The sequence below is a fragment of the Puma concolor genome, chromosome C2, assembly GCF_028749965.1.
Source record: "Puma concolor isolate L17-30 chromosome C2, mPumCon1.1.hap2, whole genome shotgun sequence".
In the NCBI taxonomy this organism is placed as follows: Eukaryota; Metazoa; Chordata; class Mammalia; order Carnivora; family Felidae; genus Puma; species Puma concolor.
In genome coordinates, this window is record NC_141675.1 from 84,418,068 (window position 1) to 84,433,324 (window position 15,257).

Below are 15,257 nucleotides of genomic sequence, written 5' to 3' on the forward strand. Positions count from 1 at the left end.
AGCAAAGCCACAGCTCAGCGGTGACCTCCCATCCATGGCAGGTAACTTAACTTCGATGCTTTTCCATGCCTCTTTGAGCATGCATTTCACTGCATTATCATGGTTTACACTTCCATTGTACCTGCTTCCTCAGCTAAGTCACGAGCTTCTCCAGAGCAAGGACCCTCTTATTAATGGGACTCTTGGCCAAGGTAGGTTAATTAAAAAGTGTCAAAGCCTTAATTAATTAATTATTCTAATACAAACAAAGTGAAGACATGGAGGAACCAGCCAGGCCCACTGTGTTACAACAATTAAATTGGCCTGCCCAAGCAGAGGGCAGGATCTGAACAGCAGGTGGATGAGGCTGAGATCCCTCCAGAGGGACACAGGACCCCCACAGGAGAATCACAGAAAGAGGTTTTAGACCTGTCCCAGAGCAGCAATCCTTCCCATTTGGACATACTTCTCCCCTGCTACCTCCAGAACCCTAAGCAGTTACAGGACAACATTCTTCTAGTCCTGAGTCCTGATAACCTGGGGGTCAAAGGAGAAAGGAGGGACTGAGTGCATTAACACAGGCACTGTCCCCTCCCTCCCTTTCCTTAAAAGAAGCAGAGGAGAAAAATGGAATATTTTCAATTAAGCACAGGACAAAGTATTTCAGGGAACAGAAATGTTCCTCACAATTTTTTTTGCCTGAAAAAGCCAGTCAGTCATAGAAGTTATTACAATAAGAGATTGTTTTGAAACCCAATACAGGCACAAAAATATTAAATTTCATAGGGAAGAAATTTATGATGTGATATAGCTAAACCACTTCCTTAGGACTCTGTACAGTGGGCTTGTAGAGCATGGTCTCACACTAGCCCACTGTGTGACCTTCTCTGGCCTCAGTGTTCCTATATGTAAAATGAATGCAGTGAACCAGGCATTCTTGGAGGCCTTTCCCAGCTCTGCTCTGCCTTGAAATCAACCTCCAACCAGGAAAGTTTAGATCATACTTTGTCAAAGCACACGAGGTTTATTTGTCCACACATATTGATTCTCTGTGGGGAAATACAGAAGATTTTCTTTTTCTTCAGCCTCTTTTGTGCATACACGATTCCTGTGGTCAGGGCAGCTGGTAGCACAGGAGGGACAGTCACGGTGAGGAGAAGCAGGGCCATGGTTGCCGTGTCTCTTGGAGAAACCTAGGGAGGGAGGGACATAAAGGTTAGCCTAGCAGCACAGGGCGGCACCCTTTCTAGCACCATCTCCTGCAGCACTCCAAGAGTTCTAGAAGCTCAAAGTATTTAAAGAGAGCTGCTCTCTCCGTGGGGCAGAGAGATCTCTTGGGTGTGCTTAAGGAACAGACAAGTTGTCTCCCATTGTGCACAAAAGAAACTCTGATCCCTTTTCTATGTCCACCCTGCCCTTTTTGACTCTGTTTCTCTTTGCTTGGCATTCCCTCCACCCAGAGTACCATCCTTCCTCTGCTCATCATAACACACCCTCTTAGACTCCCCAGGCACTGAGACAATTTTTGAGTTGTAACATTTCACACACGGGCTTGACAGTTGGGTTATAAATCTCCCCCGGTCGCTTCCAAACTGCTTGGGTGCAGCAGCTGTGGCTGATACATCTTTGAAGTCCTTTGCAAGTTCATCTTACTCATCTCCAGGTATAGAGCCTAGCACAGTTTCTGACACAGGAACTGTTAAATGAATGGTAACCTGATAAAAATGATGACCAGGAGTCTGCTAAAGGAAAGTCCATAGTAACAATAGCTTGTTCTCACTGCACACATTCTGGGGCGAGAGCTGGATTAGGCTACATAAATGATTTAGTTACTCCTCACGACAACCTCAGGATGTAAACACTGTTATTTTCTCCATTTAACAGATAAAGAAACCAAGGCTTAAAAAATTAAAATAACTTCCCCAAGCCATCCGCTAGTTAAATGGTGAGGATCTGAACCCTAGGCTGTCCCACTCGGGGGGCACAAATATGTGACCAGTGTCTTATAGTATCCAGTCAATTCTCATAGAGTCAAGATCCCAGGCAGGTCCACAGAAATTCACATGGCTGATAAGAATGGGACCAAGATCAAATCACAGCATGGCTTGTTTTATTTTTCACCTTCTCTAGATATTAATGGCCTTACCCTAGATTTTTATGAAATTAACCGTAATTTTAGCCACTAAAGTCCTCTTCTGAGTACTGGAAATACAGATTCAAGTTCAGTATCAAAGGCTGCTAGATACATCATTGGTCCAATCTCAGATTGTCACAAAATCCAGCGTTCTCTGTTTTTCCCAACCACGGCCACAAAGTGTTGACCCTGAGGACTCAGCTCTGTCTATTCCTGTACAGATGGAGGAAGCCAGCAGGGTCACAAGAAGGTGGGGTCTACAATTAGTATCGCTGCTTTGGTGTGTATTAGATGTTGAGTCCTACCCGGGAAACCTTCATTCCTAATCACTGTGGGTGCTTCCTGGTCCACAGAAGAGGGCCTTGTGTTTGTTTTCCTGCTCAATGTTCCTGCTCCCCAGATGAAACTGGCACGGTGCCTCAAGTTCCAGTCCCACTTGCTTTAACAGTCTGCCCAGCTCTTTCCAGGGTCCATTCTAGGGGTGCCAATATGCCCTGACCTCCTTTGCCTTTGCCTGACCTAGAAATGTTGCCTGAAGGCTTATATCAGACTGAAATGACTACCCAGAGCTCAAGTACGAGCGTAAACATTGCCTGGAAATTCTCGTCACTCTGTCCATCAATATTTACCCCTCTCCCCGACAACACACACATAGAATGCACTACATTTGGGCATTGTAATTAAGTCACCCATACCCAGTTTCATACCTATGTTTGGACCCTTTTATTTACATTTTTTTTTCTTCTTCCCGATGAGCCCACATTTGCTAACATCCCAGTATGTCTTAAAGAAGAAGATTACACAGTTCACAAAAGAATCACACTCTCAGGACCAGAAAGGACCTCAGAGGTCATTTGTGAGAACCCTTCCTTCAGCCATCACAACTATTAAGAGAAATGTTCAAACAAACCAAAACCAGACCACTGTGAAGTTTAAAAGGAGAAGTGGGGATCCGTGCAGCATATAGTTCTGTAAAAGTGGACAGTCAGTTCTATTTTAGAACCTAACAGAACATAGAAAAACTCACTGGGTACATGGTATGTTGGGTATGCCTTAGACCATGTACACACTCAAATATCTCAGCATTCTCAAATAATCCAAATTTCTAGGCACGGCATTCAAGATCCCCTTCAATGTGACCCATTTTACCTTGCTAGACTTAATCTCTCAGTTGCTTGCTGGTTCCAGAAGACCCATCTGCATTTCTTCCTTTGTCCTTTTCTCACTCCAACTAGTATGCCCTTTCTCCTCCCTGATCTGGTTGACTAAATCCTCTCCATTCCATCAGACTTGAGAAACACCTATTTCCTCTGAGGATGTTTGGGCTTCGGTATTACCAATGCCACAAATGAAGTAACCTCTCATTCGCATCCAAGTGGTGAAAGAAGTCATGAACTTTGCAACTTTTCATAGCTGTGCCATCCAATACAATTTTCACTAGCTACATATGGCGACTTGAATTTAAATTAACTAAATAATCAAATCACTAAATTACTTAAATTAATTAAAAATAATTAAAATGAAGTAAAACTGAAAATTCATTTCCTTGGTCACACTAGCGACAGTTCAAGTGTTCAATAAGCACATGTGGTTAAGGGCTACCAAATTGGACCATGTAGGTATAGAATAGTTCCATCATCTAAGAACGTTCTGTTGGACAGAACTGATCCACAGAATGATGGGGCTAAGAGATAACCTTATCCAACCCTTTTGAGTTAGGTGAGGATCCTTGAAAAAGCTATGTCATTAAAAAGCCTTACCCCCAGTACTTACTCCGTGGTACATATATACACCAAGGGCATAGAAGAAACCCACAATGCCAAGGAAGGCCAGGAACACTATAAACTTGAAGGCATCGTTGTATAGCTTGAAGTTCAGAGGTCGGGGATAGAGGATGGATCTCACCAAGTCCCCTTTGGCAGTATTGTAACCTGCATGAAGGTAATCACAGGTGGAGTAAGTTCCCTTAATACAGTTTACCACGAAACCCAAAATAATTTGCATTGAATTAAGGATTGGTTAATAGTGTCATTTGAATATGGAATGAAGACATCACTGCAAACAGTATATTTACATTTATTATCCCTACAAGTCACTAGGAACAATAAGTGGTATTCACTTAACCTTGTTCAATTTCTCTTGCTCTGGAAGTCAGTGCTACAACGGCTCACACAGTGAAGCTCCTCACTCATGCATAAGATTGAGGAAAAGAAGACTGAGGACTGACAGACACAGTCACCAGAGAAGACGAGCGGCTAAGAGAAGACATTAAAGCTCAAGTATGTGTTGAAAATAATAGAAAATGAAGACAAAAGGAAAGCACAAAACAAGTAATTTCTTAAACACATATACCTCTGATCATGTCATTCTTATGCCCAAACACCTTCCAGAACCCCTGATTTTTTGCAATAAAGTTAAAATTTCTAGGCACGGCATTCCAGATCCTGTCAACCTCAGTATACTCCTATGTTGCTAGACTTATCTCTTTACTGCTCGCTGCTCTCAGAAAACCCCAAAGCAGTCCTTCTTTTGTGATTTGCAGAAATAGATTAGCATGTTTTGTTAGCTTTCTGCTAGGACTGGCTAAATCTTTCCCATCCTATCAGGCTTGGCTCAAAATGCCGCCTCATCAAATAAATATTTCCAGAGTTCTACTCCCACACTTCCTATCAAAAATAATTTCTCCCCCTCTTTGGGGGTCCCTGTAACACTTAATCATGTGACATCTATCATTGCTCTGTGTTTAGTTAGCTCTAACTCCACACTGTTTCCTGCACCAGACCACAATCCTCTTTAAGGGCAAGGAATGTCTCCTAATTTTTTTCTTTAGCCCTCAGGGCATGGCACTTAGTAGATCTTCATTAAAATCTAAGTTATTGGCAACAAAAGGAGGGCTACTAGATATGAACCACTGTTGTATGAAACATGCCTTAATCCCACTGCTTGGTAAACATATAGTCTCCTCAAACATGGCTTTGTAGGCTTTGGAGAAAAAGAGCAGAGTTTTCTCTAGCTTGTTGTCTCAGCATTTTACAAGCTCAGATAAGGTGGTTCCCATGATTTCCATTCATTAGCTCATGCCCACTGACCCCTTTGAAGCAAAACTTGATATTTTTAATTTTAAAAAATCAGGTAGAACAATTGAATCATAAGCTAACACATAGAGACAACAAAGTGCAAGGTGGGTTTTGGATCTGTGCATATGTGGGCTGGCAGAAACACAGGTCAGGGGTAGTGTTGGCTGTGTGATGTCCTGTGAAAGACCGGGAGTAAGATTAGTAGTCTTGAAAACTTTTTGAGCATGGTGTGTGTAAACTGCTTCAAAATCTGCTTTAGAAATATGACTTGGTGGCAGATCCAGGGGGAGGTGGAACAAAAGACAAAGCAAAGTATTTGAGGCAAAAGCTGAAAGGGACCAGTCAAGAGAATATTTCTGTTGCAATGGTTAGACAGGAGATGATGAAAGGCCTGGACAAAACACCAACTGTGGGGATGAAGGAAAGGGAGACAAGACTCAGGAGGTATTTGTAGAATTGACAGGATGTGGTGTCCTACTTGGTACGGGAGAAAGTGGGAAGCTAAAGGTGATGTGGACAGACCGGCTAGATGGTGATGCTGTCGACAGAAAGAGGAGGATAAGTCCTTTCGATGCCTTGACTTTGAAGTGTCTGTAGGGAACCCAGAGGGAGGCATCCAGCAGGGACCTGGAAATAACAGCCCAGCAAGCAGCAGTTTGAAAGGAGAAAGTCCTCAAGTGATAATGGTTGGAACTTTTTTCTTGGGAATCACTTAGAGTTGGTATAGAGGGAAAAGGAAAGACATAAAAAACAAACAAACAAGAACACAGTCTTGCCTTTGAAGCAATGTATTTCATCTCTGTATCATCAATGTATTTCATCTTAGACAAGGGTTTTAACAATGAACCAGTGAGGTTGGAAATGGTGGCAACTTAGAATAAATAAGGATCTGACTAGAAACAAGTATGACTGTTATTACCAGAAGGTGGCAAACTCCATAATCCTAAACCAAATTTCCCCAATCCAACTCCCCCACCTCTAAGCAGGGACTACATTTACATAGGTGGAATCTACTAACCTGTTCGCAAAACAACTGCTCTCACTGGCCCCTGCCCAGACGGCTTGACCTGGATAACTTCTGTCCCGCAGAAAAGGACATGTTTCCGATAGTCCTCCAAGCTGTGGGATTTCCAGGCCACGGTGTTCTCCGTATGGGGCAGTGGCGTCTTTGTGACAGGTATGCTTTCTCCTAAAGAAGATTGTATTTTGTTGATTCTGTGTGAACTCAGGTAGTTATTCAGAGCTGGTGCTTGACACTTTTGACAAAGTATACAAACCATAGCTATTCAGGTCTTAATGCCCATTTCCTGGGTCAGATGATTTCTCAAGGATGCTGGCGAAGCAAGCAGTGGTATACTTGGTTATATTTTACATATTTATTTAAGGTCCACCTATATTTTCCATACCTGGTCTGCATGGTTTACTGTTGTAATTTAAAAAGCAGGCCATTTTAACAAAGATAGTTGTCACCTAATTGTCCCCTCAAGTGTTCTTTAAGCCCAAATTTATGCTAGGTAATTAAGGAGCTATAAAGCAAGTATATAGCTATTGTTATTTGCCTTTCGTTTAGTTTATCAACCCATTCATCCATTCACTTGACAAATATTTTTAAGTGCTTATTTTGTGCCAGGCACTGTTCTAGGTGCTTAAAATAATGAACAAGACAGAAATCCTGCCCTCAGAAAGCCCAGGGAGTCAAGCCAGTAAATAGCAGTAAATAAATGATTAAAGTACAATAAAGTAAGGATTTGGGTAGTATTACTGGGTGATCTGAAGATCTAACCCAAACAGAGGACCAGGAAACATTTCCAGAACAACTAATAAATGACAACTCAAAAGGAAATGAGGCCAACTAGATCAAGGAGGAAAGGAAATTGTTCTTGGAAGAAGTGAGAGAAAGATCATGCTGTGCCCTGGGCACTAAAAATGGTTGAGAATGTTTGGGACATTGAGTGTAAGGGTAGAGGTAAGCAGTCCTAGAAGTACAGAGATGAATGAGAAATTATGCCTTCATAAACCTCTTAAATGTTCTTCATGATCTTTGTGGAGCTTGCAGTGAAAGATAAAAACCAATATAACAAGACAGGGCCTCTCTTTTTTCTTTCTAGATGATCTCAGCTCCATTCTCATTAATACATAATTAATTAATTAACAATTAAAGTGTTAATTAACAATTAATTAAATAGCTAGATCGATAATGTCTAATCTTCATTTCCTCTCTCCTGTGCTTTTGTTCTGTTTCCCAATGGTGGGCTGTTCATCCCAACCTGGATATCCCACTAGCATCCCTAAGTCCACATACCTAAAATCCATACTAATATTTTGTTTAATTTTTATTTTACTTATTTTTGAGAGATAGAGTGGGGGAGGGTCAGAGAGAGAAGGAGAGAGAGAATCCCAAACAGGCTCTGCGCTGAAAGCCCAATGCGGGCCTTGAACTCACAAACCGGGAGATCATGACCTGAGACACAATCAATAGTCGGATGCTTAACTGACTGAGCCATCCAGGCACCTCCGTACTAATATTTTTACCACTAAACATCCTCCTGACTTTTTCTTTGTGGTATCATCCTTTTGCTGAGTGACAGGTTTACAGTCTCGGAATCACCTTTGATTCCTCCTCTTCCCGTGCTCTGCCCTCTCATGATCTGATTCCCCAATTCCTAACTGCTTTTCTCCATGAGTATGTCTCACCAAGTAACTCTTGGACTCTTGCGTTTGGGTCCCAAGGGCTTCACTAGCAATCACTATCTAGTGGTGGCTGCCTTACCAATGGATTGCCTATAATTGTTTAGCTCCTTGACATGAAAACCATTTCAATAATAATAATTTGAGTCTATGGTAGAACTAATATTTCTTTTTTGTGAAAAAGTATCTCACCCACAATATGCCTTGACCTCTTGAGTTGGAAAAGACCTCCAGTCCTTCCTCCTATGTGTCTCCTTTGCTATGAGGCCACTACTGCACTCACACACTCTTGATGCCGTATGGGTGGGGTTTTTCCCACAACGAGCAATTCCGTGACACTAGCTGGTTGTCCTACAATTCAATTCAATTCAACTCAATTCAATTCAATTCAATTCTGACACTGTCTACCTAGATATAGCATCAGATCCCACAGGTTAAGGACTCAGTCCCACAGGACTGCTCCCATGCCACCTCAGATGCTAATTGCAAATCCACATTGTCAACTGTGCTTCTGACTAATAAATCCGAGGTTCCCATAATCCCCTTCTTGGGTTCAATTAATTTGCTAGAGCAGCTTATAGAACCCAGGGAAATACTTACATTTACCAGTTTGTTAAAAGATCTGGTAAAGAATATAGGTAAATAGCCAGATGAAGAGATACATAGGGTAAGTTTTGGAGGGGTCTCAAGTGCAAACTCTTTTGGTAGATTTTTCAAAGCCACCACAATCTGAGCATCACTGGCTCTTTTTCCTACACACTCCAGCTAATCTAGGCCACTTGCATATCCTGTTATACATATATATATGTATTCTTTGATTGTACCATTCCTCTACTTCCCCTGATGGTGGGAAGACAGGGTATTTAAAGTACAAAGAAAATTAGCTCAGAGTTCAAAAGGATACATTTCAGAGATAAAAATAAAAGTGCTAATAACTTCCTCACTCCCAGATTTAAAAAGCATTAGAATGAACTTAAAATTCCATCAGTCTTTTGCTAAATGTTCAATTAGCAAAATAACATGTCATATTTCTAATTTGGAAATAGTATTCTACTGATTATAGTTACAAAATCTAGGTTCTATCTCTCCTAGGTAATAACTGGTGGCAAGGACTTTGACATATATAACTTTTTATATTCCTCATTTTCCTTGCTGGTATGTGATAGGTTGAAAAGACTTATTTTTGCTGAATGCCTGGATGAACTGAATAAAAACAATTGCCCAGGTTTTCCTATGATTGGTTTTTCAAAACTAGTTTTCTACATGGTGCATTTTTTATACCCTAAGGTGCAAGAAGCCATACAATTTTTATTAGTGATCTTGAATAATCTCAGGAAATTCCTTTAGCCAAGCATTGTCCCTAACTCATTGTCTTTAAAAATTATGATATTTAGCCTTTGTTTGATATTTAGCCTTTGTTTGGATTTACCACTTGTGTTCTAAGTGGCTTTGGAAAAGGGATAGGACATTTTGACAAATCATCATACCACATTGTTTTGAAATCTACCTTTGTGAAAGCAGATACTTAGAGATAATTTCTAATGTTTTTCTGCCTAGGAATCACTGAATATTAATCCATTATATATTCATAGACTAATATTAGTGGATAGTTTCTGCACACACAACCAATGACATTCGTGGCAGGCAGACATTCAATCAACCAGGGATGGAAGCCATTTGGAGATAATGTTCCAAAGATAACATTGAAATCAGATATGATTTTACACAGAAATGACTTTCAAGTCTCTTTTACACTGCTCACATATTAATAAGGAGCCTCATGCTTGGCCTTTCTTGGAATCTCAAGAAAGGGCAATTTGCCTACAAATCTATGGAGTTCTAAGTAGCCCGGAGAGTGTTTCACAAGGAAAAACATTCATCATCCACTTCACCTGGCTTCTACGACCCGGAAGTCCTGGTGCTGTGAAGCGGGATTCTCTCCCTTGTCCCCAGTGAGCCAGTGCCTCTGCATGGAAGCAGTGTTTGAAATGCCATGCCATTCTTTGTTTTTACTTCTGAGGCCATTAGATTGTGAGCTGTGTAAGGGCAGTGGCCATGTCTCATTTGTCTTGGTGACTCCAGCACACAACACAGTGCCTGGCGCAGAGGAGGCATTTCTGAACCTTTACTGAATAAGTGGATGGGCAAATGAATAACTGAAAGAAAAAGGAGAAGTGAGAGACTGGAGAAAAGGAAAAGGGAAGAGGGAAAAGACTTATTAACTCATTATAAACTTGTCGGACGGATGTAAATGGGAAATCACCACTTAGGAAAATTTCTGTGTACCCAACTGGGATCTCTGCATACTTCCCCCCACCGCACACACACGTTTTAAATACATCGTTGATTCTATGAGTAGAGGGAGAAGGAGGGGATTGTGGCAGAGTGAATGAATCCTGCCACTCTCCGCCATAATCACCTCTAAGAGAATGAGGGAGCAGTAGTTTCAAGCATAGGCTCCCAGGTCAAAAGGCCTGGGTTTGAGTGTTTTATCTTCTTCATAGAATTTATAAGCATTGGAAATTCATGTCATTTACCTACTTTCATGTTTCCTTTGTCCCCACTAGAACATCACCTCTATGAGGACAGAATATTATCTGCCTTGTTCACTGTTGTATCCCTAGCACATAGTAGAGCATTCTGGAATAGGAGCTAATATACATTTGTGGAATGAATGAATGAATGAATAAACAAATGAATCCAAATAGCAACTCTACCACTTTTAAGCTGTGTGACTTTAGGCCAATTACTTATCCTTTCTGGCCCTCAGATTCTCCCACCTTATAGAGTCATAGGTTGAATGAAATAATATATGTAAAATATTAGCACAGTGCCTAATACATATAAGAAATAAGAAAAATTAGCTTTTGTGCCAAAAGAAAGTTTCCAGGCATTAACATAATTTCCCCCCCACAGTATTCCCTTTTACCTCTTGACCACTTTGTGAGGAGCTAGATCTTGAAGGAACCCATTGCCTCCAGAGGCAGAAAGGATAGAGAAGTTGATAGCTGGCTTCTGGGTTTTACACATCATTCGTAAGTTTGACCATGAATTTTAGAGACTACATGAGAATAAGAACAAAGCTCTCCCGTTCACCTGCCTTCCTTCCACTACTTTTCTAGCTACATAAAAATCCCTAGATTGGGAGTTGGAAGAAAATCCAAAGGAAGCTTAGATGTTGTGTGTACTTGAGAGAAGGGGCCGGCACAAAAGTAAGGTAAGGAAAAGACCCTAGAAGTTTGTGAAAACAGAGCAAGAGGCATCAGTAGGCCTCCTTTTACAGGGAGATAGGCTGGGGACAGTTTTCAAGCCCAGAGCAGAGTGGAAGCAACAGAAAGGAGGGCTGCCCTAGACCAGACCCACCTCCCCAGTGCCTTGCACAACTTCAAGTAGCCAGACTTGAGTCAGGAGACCTGCCAACTGGTGGAGACAACTGTCTGACTTGGATCAGATACTTTGCAACACTGCTTACTTTCAAGGATGGCAAGATTTGGAGGAAAAATTAAAAAGTAAGTGTAGTTACACGATTACGTTTCTTGCATAGTTGAGCTTATGGCAGTAGGACGAGGCTAAGGAGAGGAGGATGAAGAAGACCCTACAATGGATGTGTGTTATGGGCAAGACTACCCAGTGGAGAGAAAAAGATGAGGAGGCACAAGGAATGTCAGCTCTACCCCTCTTAGAATCTGCTTCCTCCTCACTCCGGTGACCCCTCACGTCTGGGAGCAAAAAATACCACCTCCAGCCCTGATACTGGCTAGCTGGGCAGTCTGGTCCCTTCTCACCTGCATTTCCTCATTTGTAAATTGGGCATTATAATAATTCCTAATTTGTTTATCCTATGATGAAGTGAGATATAAAAATTATTTATAAAACATTCATTGCTCTAAAGATGTTTGGAGTATTTGCTATTTCTCTTCTAAATAAAGACTTCTATATATACGAAAGACTGGTTTGCACATGGGACAAAAAAAAAAAAAAACCCAAAAAAACAAACAAACAAACAAAAAACCTGAGTCACATTCTTGGACAAATGCTCGAGGAAGACATATGCAGTTTCAGGAATCTAAGCATAATCTTATTGTTCAATCAGGATCCTTTTTGCAAATGTATACGTGAGTGGGCAGATCTATGTAGACTATGTAATAAAGTATTTAGAGTATGATGGTCTTAGATCTTTCCAAAGAAAACAATGAGAAAGAAATATATTTCTGTTTTATGTGTCTGTCTCTAAAACGGATTTTTACCAGTACATAGTTTACACAGATATTAATGCTGGTGACCTTCTTTTTCTAGAAGTAGACCTAAGAAAAGCCACTCACTACTTAAGATCATTTTAGGTCAGTTTTGCACATTGAAAGGCAGCTTTGTTTGCCATCTCTACCATTTCTTTCTCTGAGTTTTCCTCAGAAGTAAGGCAAGAACCAAGCATCCCAGTCAGTAGACCCAGCAGAGTAAACACTGGGATCTCTCCTTCCCTTTTTTCTCACAGCCATGCTCTGTCACCAATGAGAGAAGCCATTCTTCACTGGCAGGCTGCTGGGAAATGTGAGACAGTTGCTGTCTTTGGTTTAGGAGGCCAGTTTTTCTTGGGCTTGAGGTTTGCACGTTGGGTGCTATGGCAACATTCCGGAAGAAAGATATCATCAGTATGCAAATCCTCATCACTATCATTATAAGGCAGTTAGATTTCAACACACTAAAGGGGCATTTTGTAATTATACCGAGCATAGTTATGTTTACTACATTTCCTTGTCTCAATTTTAAATTAAGCAGGCCCATTTTTAATGTGAAATCTGCTTGTGTTGAACAATTTAAGAATCGATGGTTCTCTTTACATTTAGGTGATATTAAAAAGGTGTGTGTGTGTGTGTGTGTGTGTGTGTTTCCTGTCTTTAGCAACTTGGGAACAGAAAAATACAACAATTTGTAAGCACGAAAGACACACACTTTCTATTTTTGTGTTGTTGTATAGTTTCTTCTTTCATCATGATGTCCCATGTGTTTTGGTTTTGCCTAAAGAATATTTTATAAATAGTGCCTTACTAATTACACAAATTCAAGTGAACTTTACAAAGCGCAAATGAGAGCAAGGACGACAGTTCAAACCGTTGTTACAAGAAAACTGGCTTTCTGCTTGGTCGGATCAACTGGAAACACAATTCTAAAGAATAGAATGTTACACCGACTTTCCTGAAGGTTCAACTCAATACTTTTCCAGCAAAAACTGGGGCTCCGTTTTCCATCTACAGAGAGCAGGGCTGTATAAAATCTCTGCATCCTGCCAATTATAAGAGTTGGTGGTTTCTGGTTGTGTTCTGTTTGGATAGGTGTGTAAACCATGCTCATGTTTATGAAGACATCGTGCATCAAGTAGTCTAACTCTCTCACCGTCCTCTGAACCAAACGATCTTATTCACCCCACGCATCAGGAAATTAACCAATCACATATATTAGACTTTTCTTCTAATTTTGTATTTATTATCATTTGATTCTTATATTACGGGTATACATTATATAAACGGGATACATTTTATCCCGTTTGCATTTATGGAGTCTTCACCTGCATGAATAGCCTAGCCGTGTCTACCTCACCTGTCTTTCCATATCTTACTATCAGGCAGGTAAGGCTATGTTGATCTGCTTTGCTCTTGGCCGAGATGTTGGACAGGAAAGAAGCAGCTCCATGGCAATGGCCTACCTGTGAGCATGCCTTCAGTCACCACACAGCTTCCATCAATCAGGATAGCATCACATGGCAATGAAGTTTTTCCTGGAAGAATAAGAGTATCCCCAGGAACCAAGAGATGGGATTCCAGCTTCTGCAAACCTACACAACAAAGTTCCCGTGACTGGCTGACCTTTTCCTGTTTTTACTTAAGAATGGGGGAAGGGGAAAAAAATAAAAAAGTTACAGAGAGGGAGGGAGGCAAACCACAAGAGACTCTTAAATACTGAGAACAAACTGAGGGTTGATGGGGGTTGCAGGGGAGGGGAAAGTGGGTGATGGGCATTGAGGAGGGCACTTGTTGGGATGAGCACTCGGATGAGCCCTGGGATGAGAACTGGGAGGAGGGCACTTGTTGGGATGAACCACCCAGCCAGTTTCTGCTACTCTGGGCTGCAGCTCCCTGCTCCTTACAGAGAGCCATGGCCACCCCAACCCAGGGTAAGTCAGAGCAAATACTGAGTCCAGTCAGCCATTTACAAGCATTCTTCGGGTCTGGATTCTGGATAACAGATTGAAGTGTTAGAATTCAAGGTCTGTTTGGGATCAGTAGTTGGGGAAATCAAGACGCCTCAAGAAAGCTTACCCAGTAACATTGCAGTGAGTGAAATATGGGAAGGCAGAGGGAGTTGGAAGCGACTCAGACCCTGGGTCAAAATGGTTCAATCAGGAGGAGGCATGCAAGGTACTCAGGGTACAAAATTCAGTGAGGTGCTCACCGTCTGGGTCCTGGAAAAGCAGGTCAGCGTTTGCCTGACCTTTCCTCCTTAAGTTTGTCATCTTAAAAGTCTTATTTGCCTTACTTTAGCCTCCGTCCTGGGTTTCATCAGAAAAGGTTTTCTCCTCAACTAATAATCAATAACAAATGGGACTGATTCCACTCTGAAATATCAGGATGCTGAAGATGGCAGAATATATCACGTACCTTTGTCCTTTACCATGACTGTAACCTGGACTTTGTTGTGATCCTCCACAAGGTTGTGCAGCTTCACTGATTGCTACCAATTCAAAGTCAACGTTTAAGTATCAGATAGTCCATAACCGGAAAACCACATGATCTCAATACTGTAAATACCAAGCCTGTCACACAGCAAAACCTCCTTGGGCAAAGGCTCAAGCTCTACTTTAGCATTTCTGCTTCCCTGCCCCAATCCCTACCGCAGCCAACCCCCGACTTATAGCAACAAATATGGTAATTAGTTTAGTGCTATTTCGATTCCAGGACACAGAATGCACAACCACTGTCCCCAAGGACCAACGCTAAGTCCCCGAGGTTGTACTTCTTAAGGGCGCACGATGACACAAGGGAAGAACAAGACCATGAACAGATTAGGTTCCCTCTAGGTACCTGTTTCCCTGTCTATAAAACAACAAAACTGAATTTGATCTTTCCATTGTAAAAGCCTGGGAATATTTGAGTTATGTTTTGATTTTACGTGGAATTTTATCCCCTCTTTTACAAACTGGTGGATTTTCCCATTGGGTCAGTCTGGAGACTGAAGCCACGATGCTCCAGAACCCTAGTGCTTCCCCTTAGGCATTATTCAGCTTAGTTAACTCCCTTTTCCTGGTCTGAAAGTGGAGATATTAACAGTAGCTCTTCTAGAGGGTTTTCAAAATTTAAGTAATGCTTCTCTTAGTTATCCCTTTG

The 15,257-nt window shown here is 41.4% G+C and overlaps 1 protein-coding gene across 3 annotated transcripts in view; it reads right to left on the bottom strand.

The window, feature by feature from the left end:
• LOC147577366 (putative cation-transporting ATPase 13A5) overlaps positions 1-15,257 on the bottom strand; it is a 115,999-nt gene that overhangs the window by 50,830 nt on the left and 49,912 nt on the right. For all 3 annotated transcript variants that reach the window (XM_086675012.1, XM_086675011.1, XM_086675013.1), the window contains 5 exons: positions 14,532-14,604; positions 13,580-13,708; positions 6,209-6,379; positions 3,887-4,044; positions 984-1,172 (listed from right to left, as the gene is read on the bottom strand). In XM_086675012.1, coding sequence (XP_086531138.1) covers positions 984-1,172; positions 3,887-4,044; positions 6,209-6,379; positions 13,580-13,708; positions 14,532-14,604 — 720 coding nt within the window. The remainder of the gene's footprint in view (positions 1-983; positions 1,173-3,886; positions 4,045-6,208; positions 6,380-13,579; positions 13,709-14,531; positions 14,605-15,257) is intronic.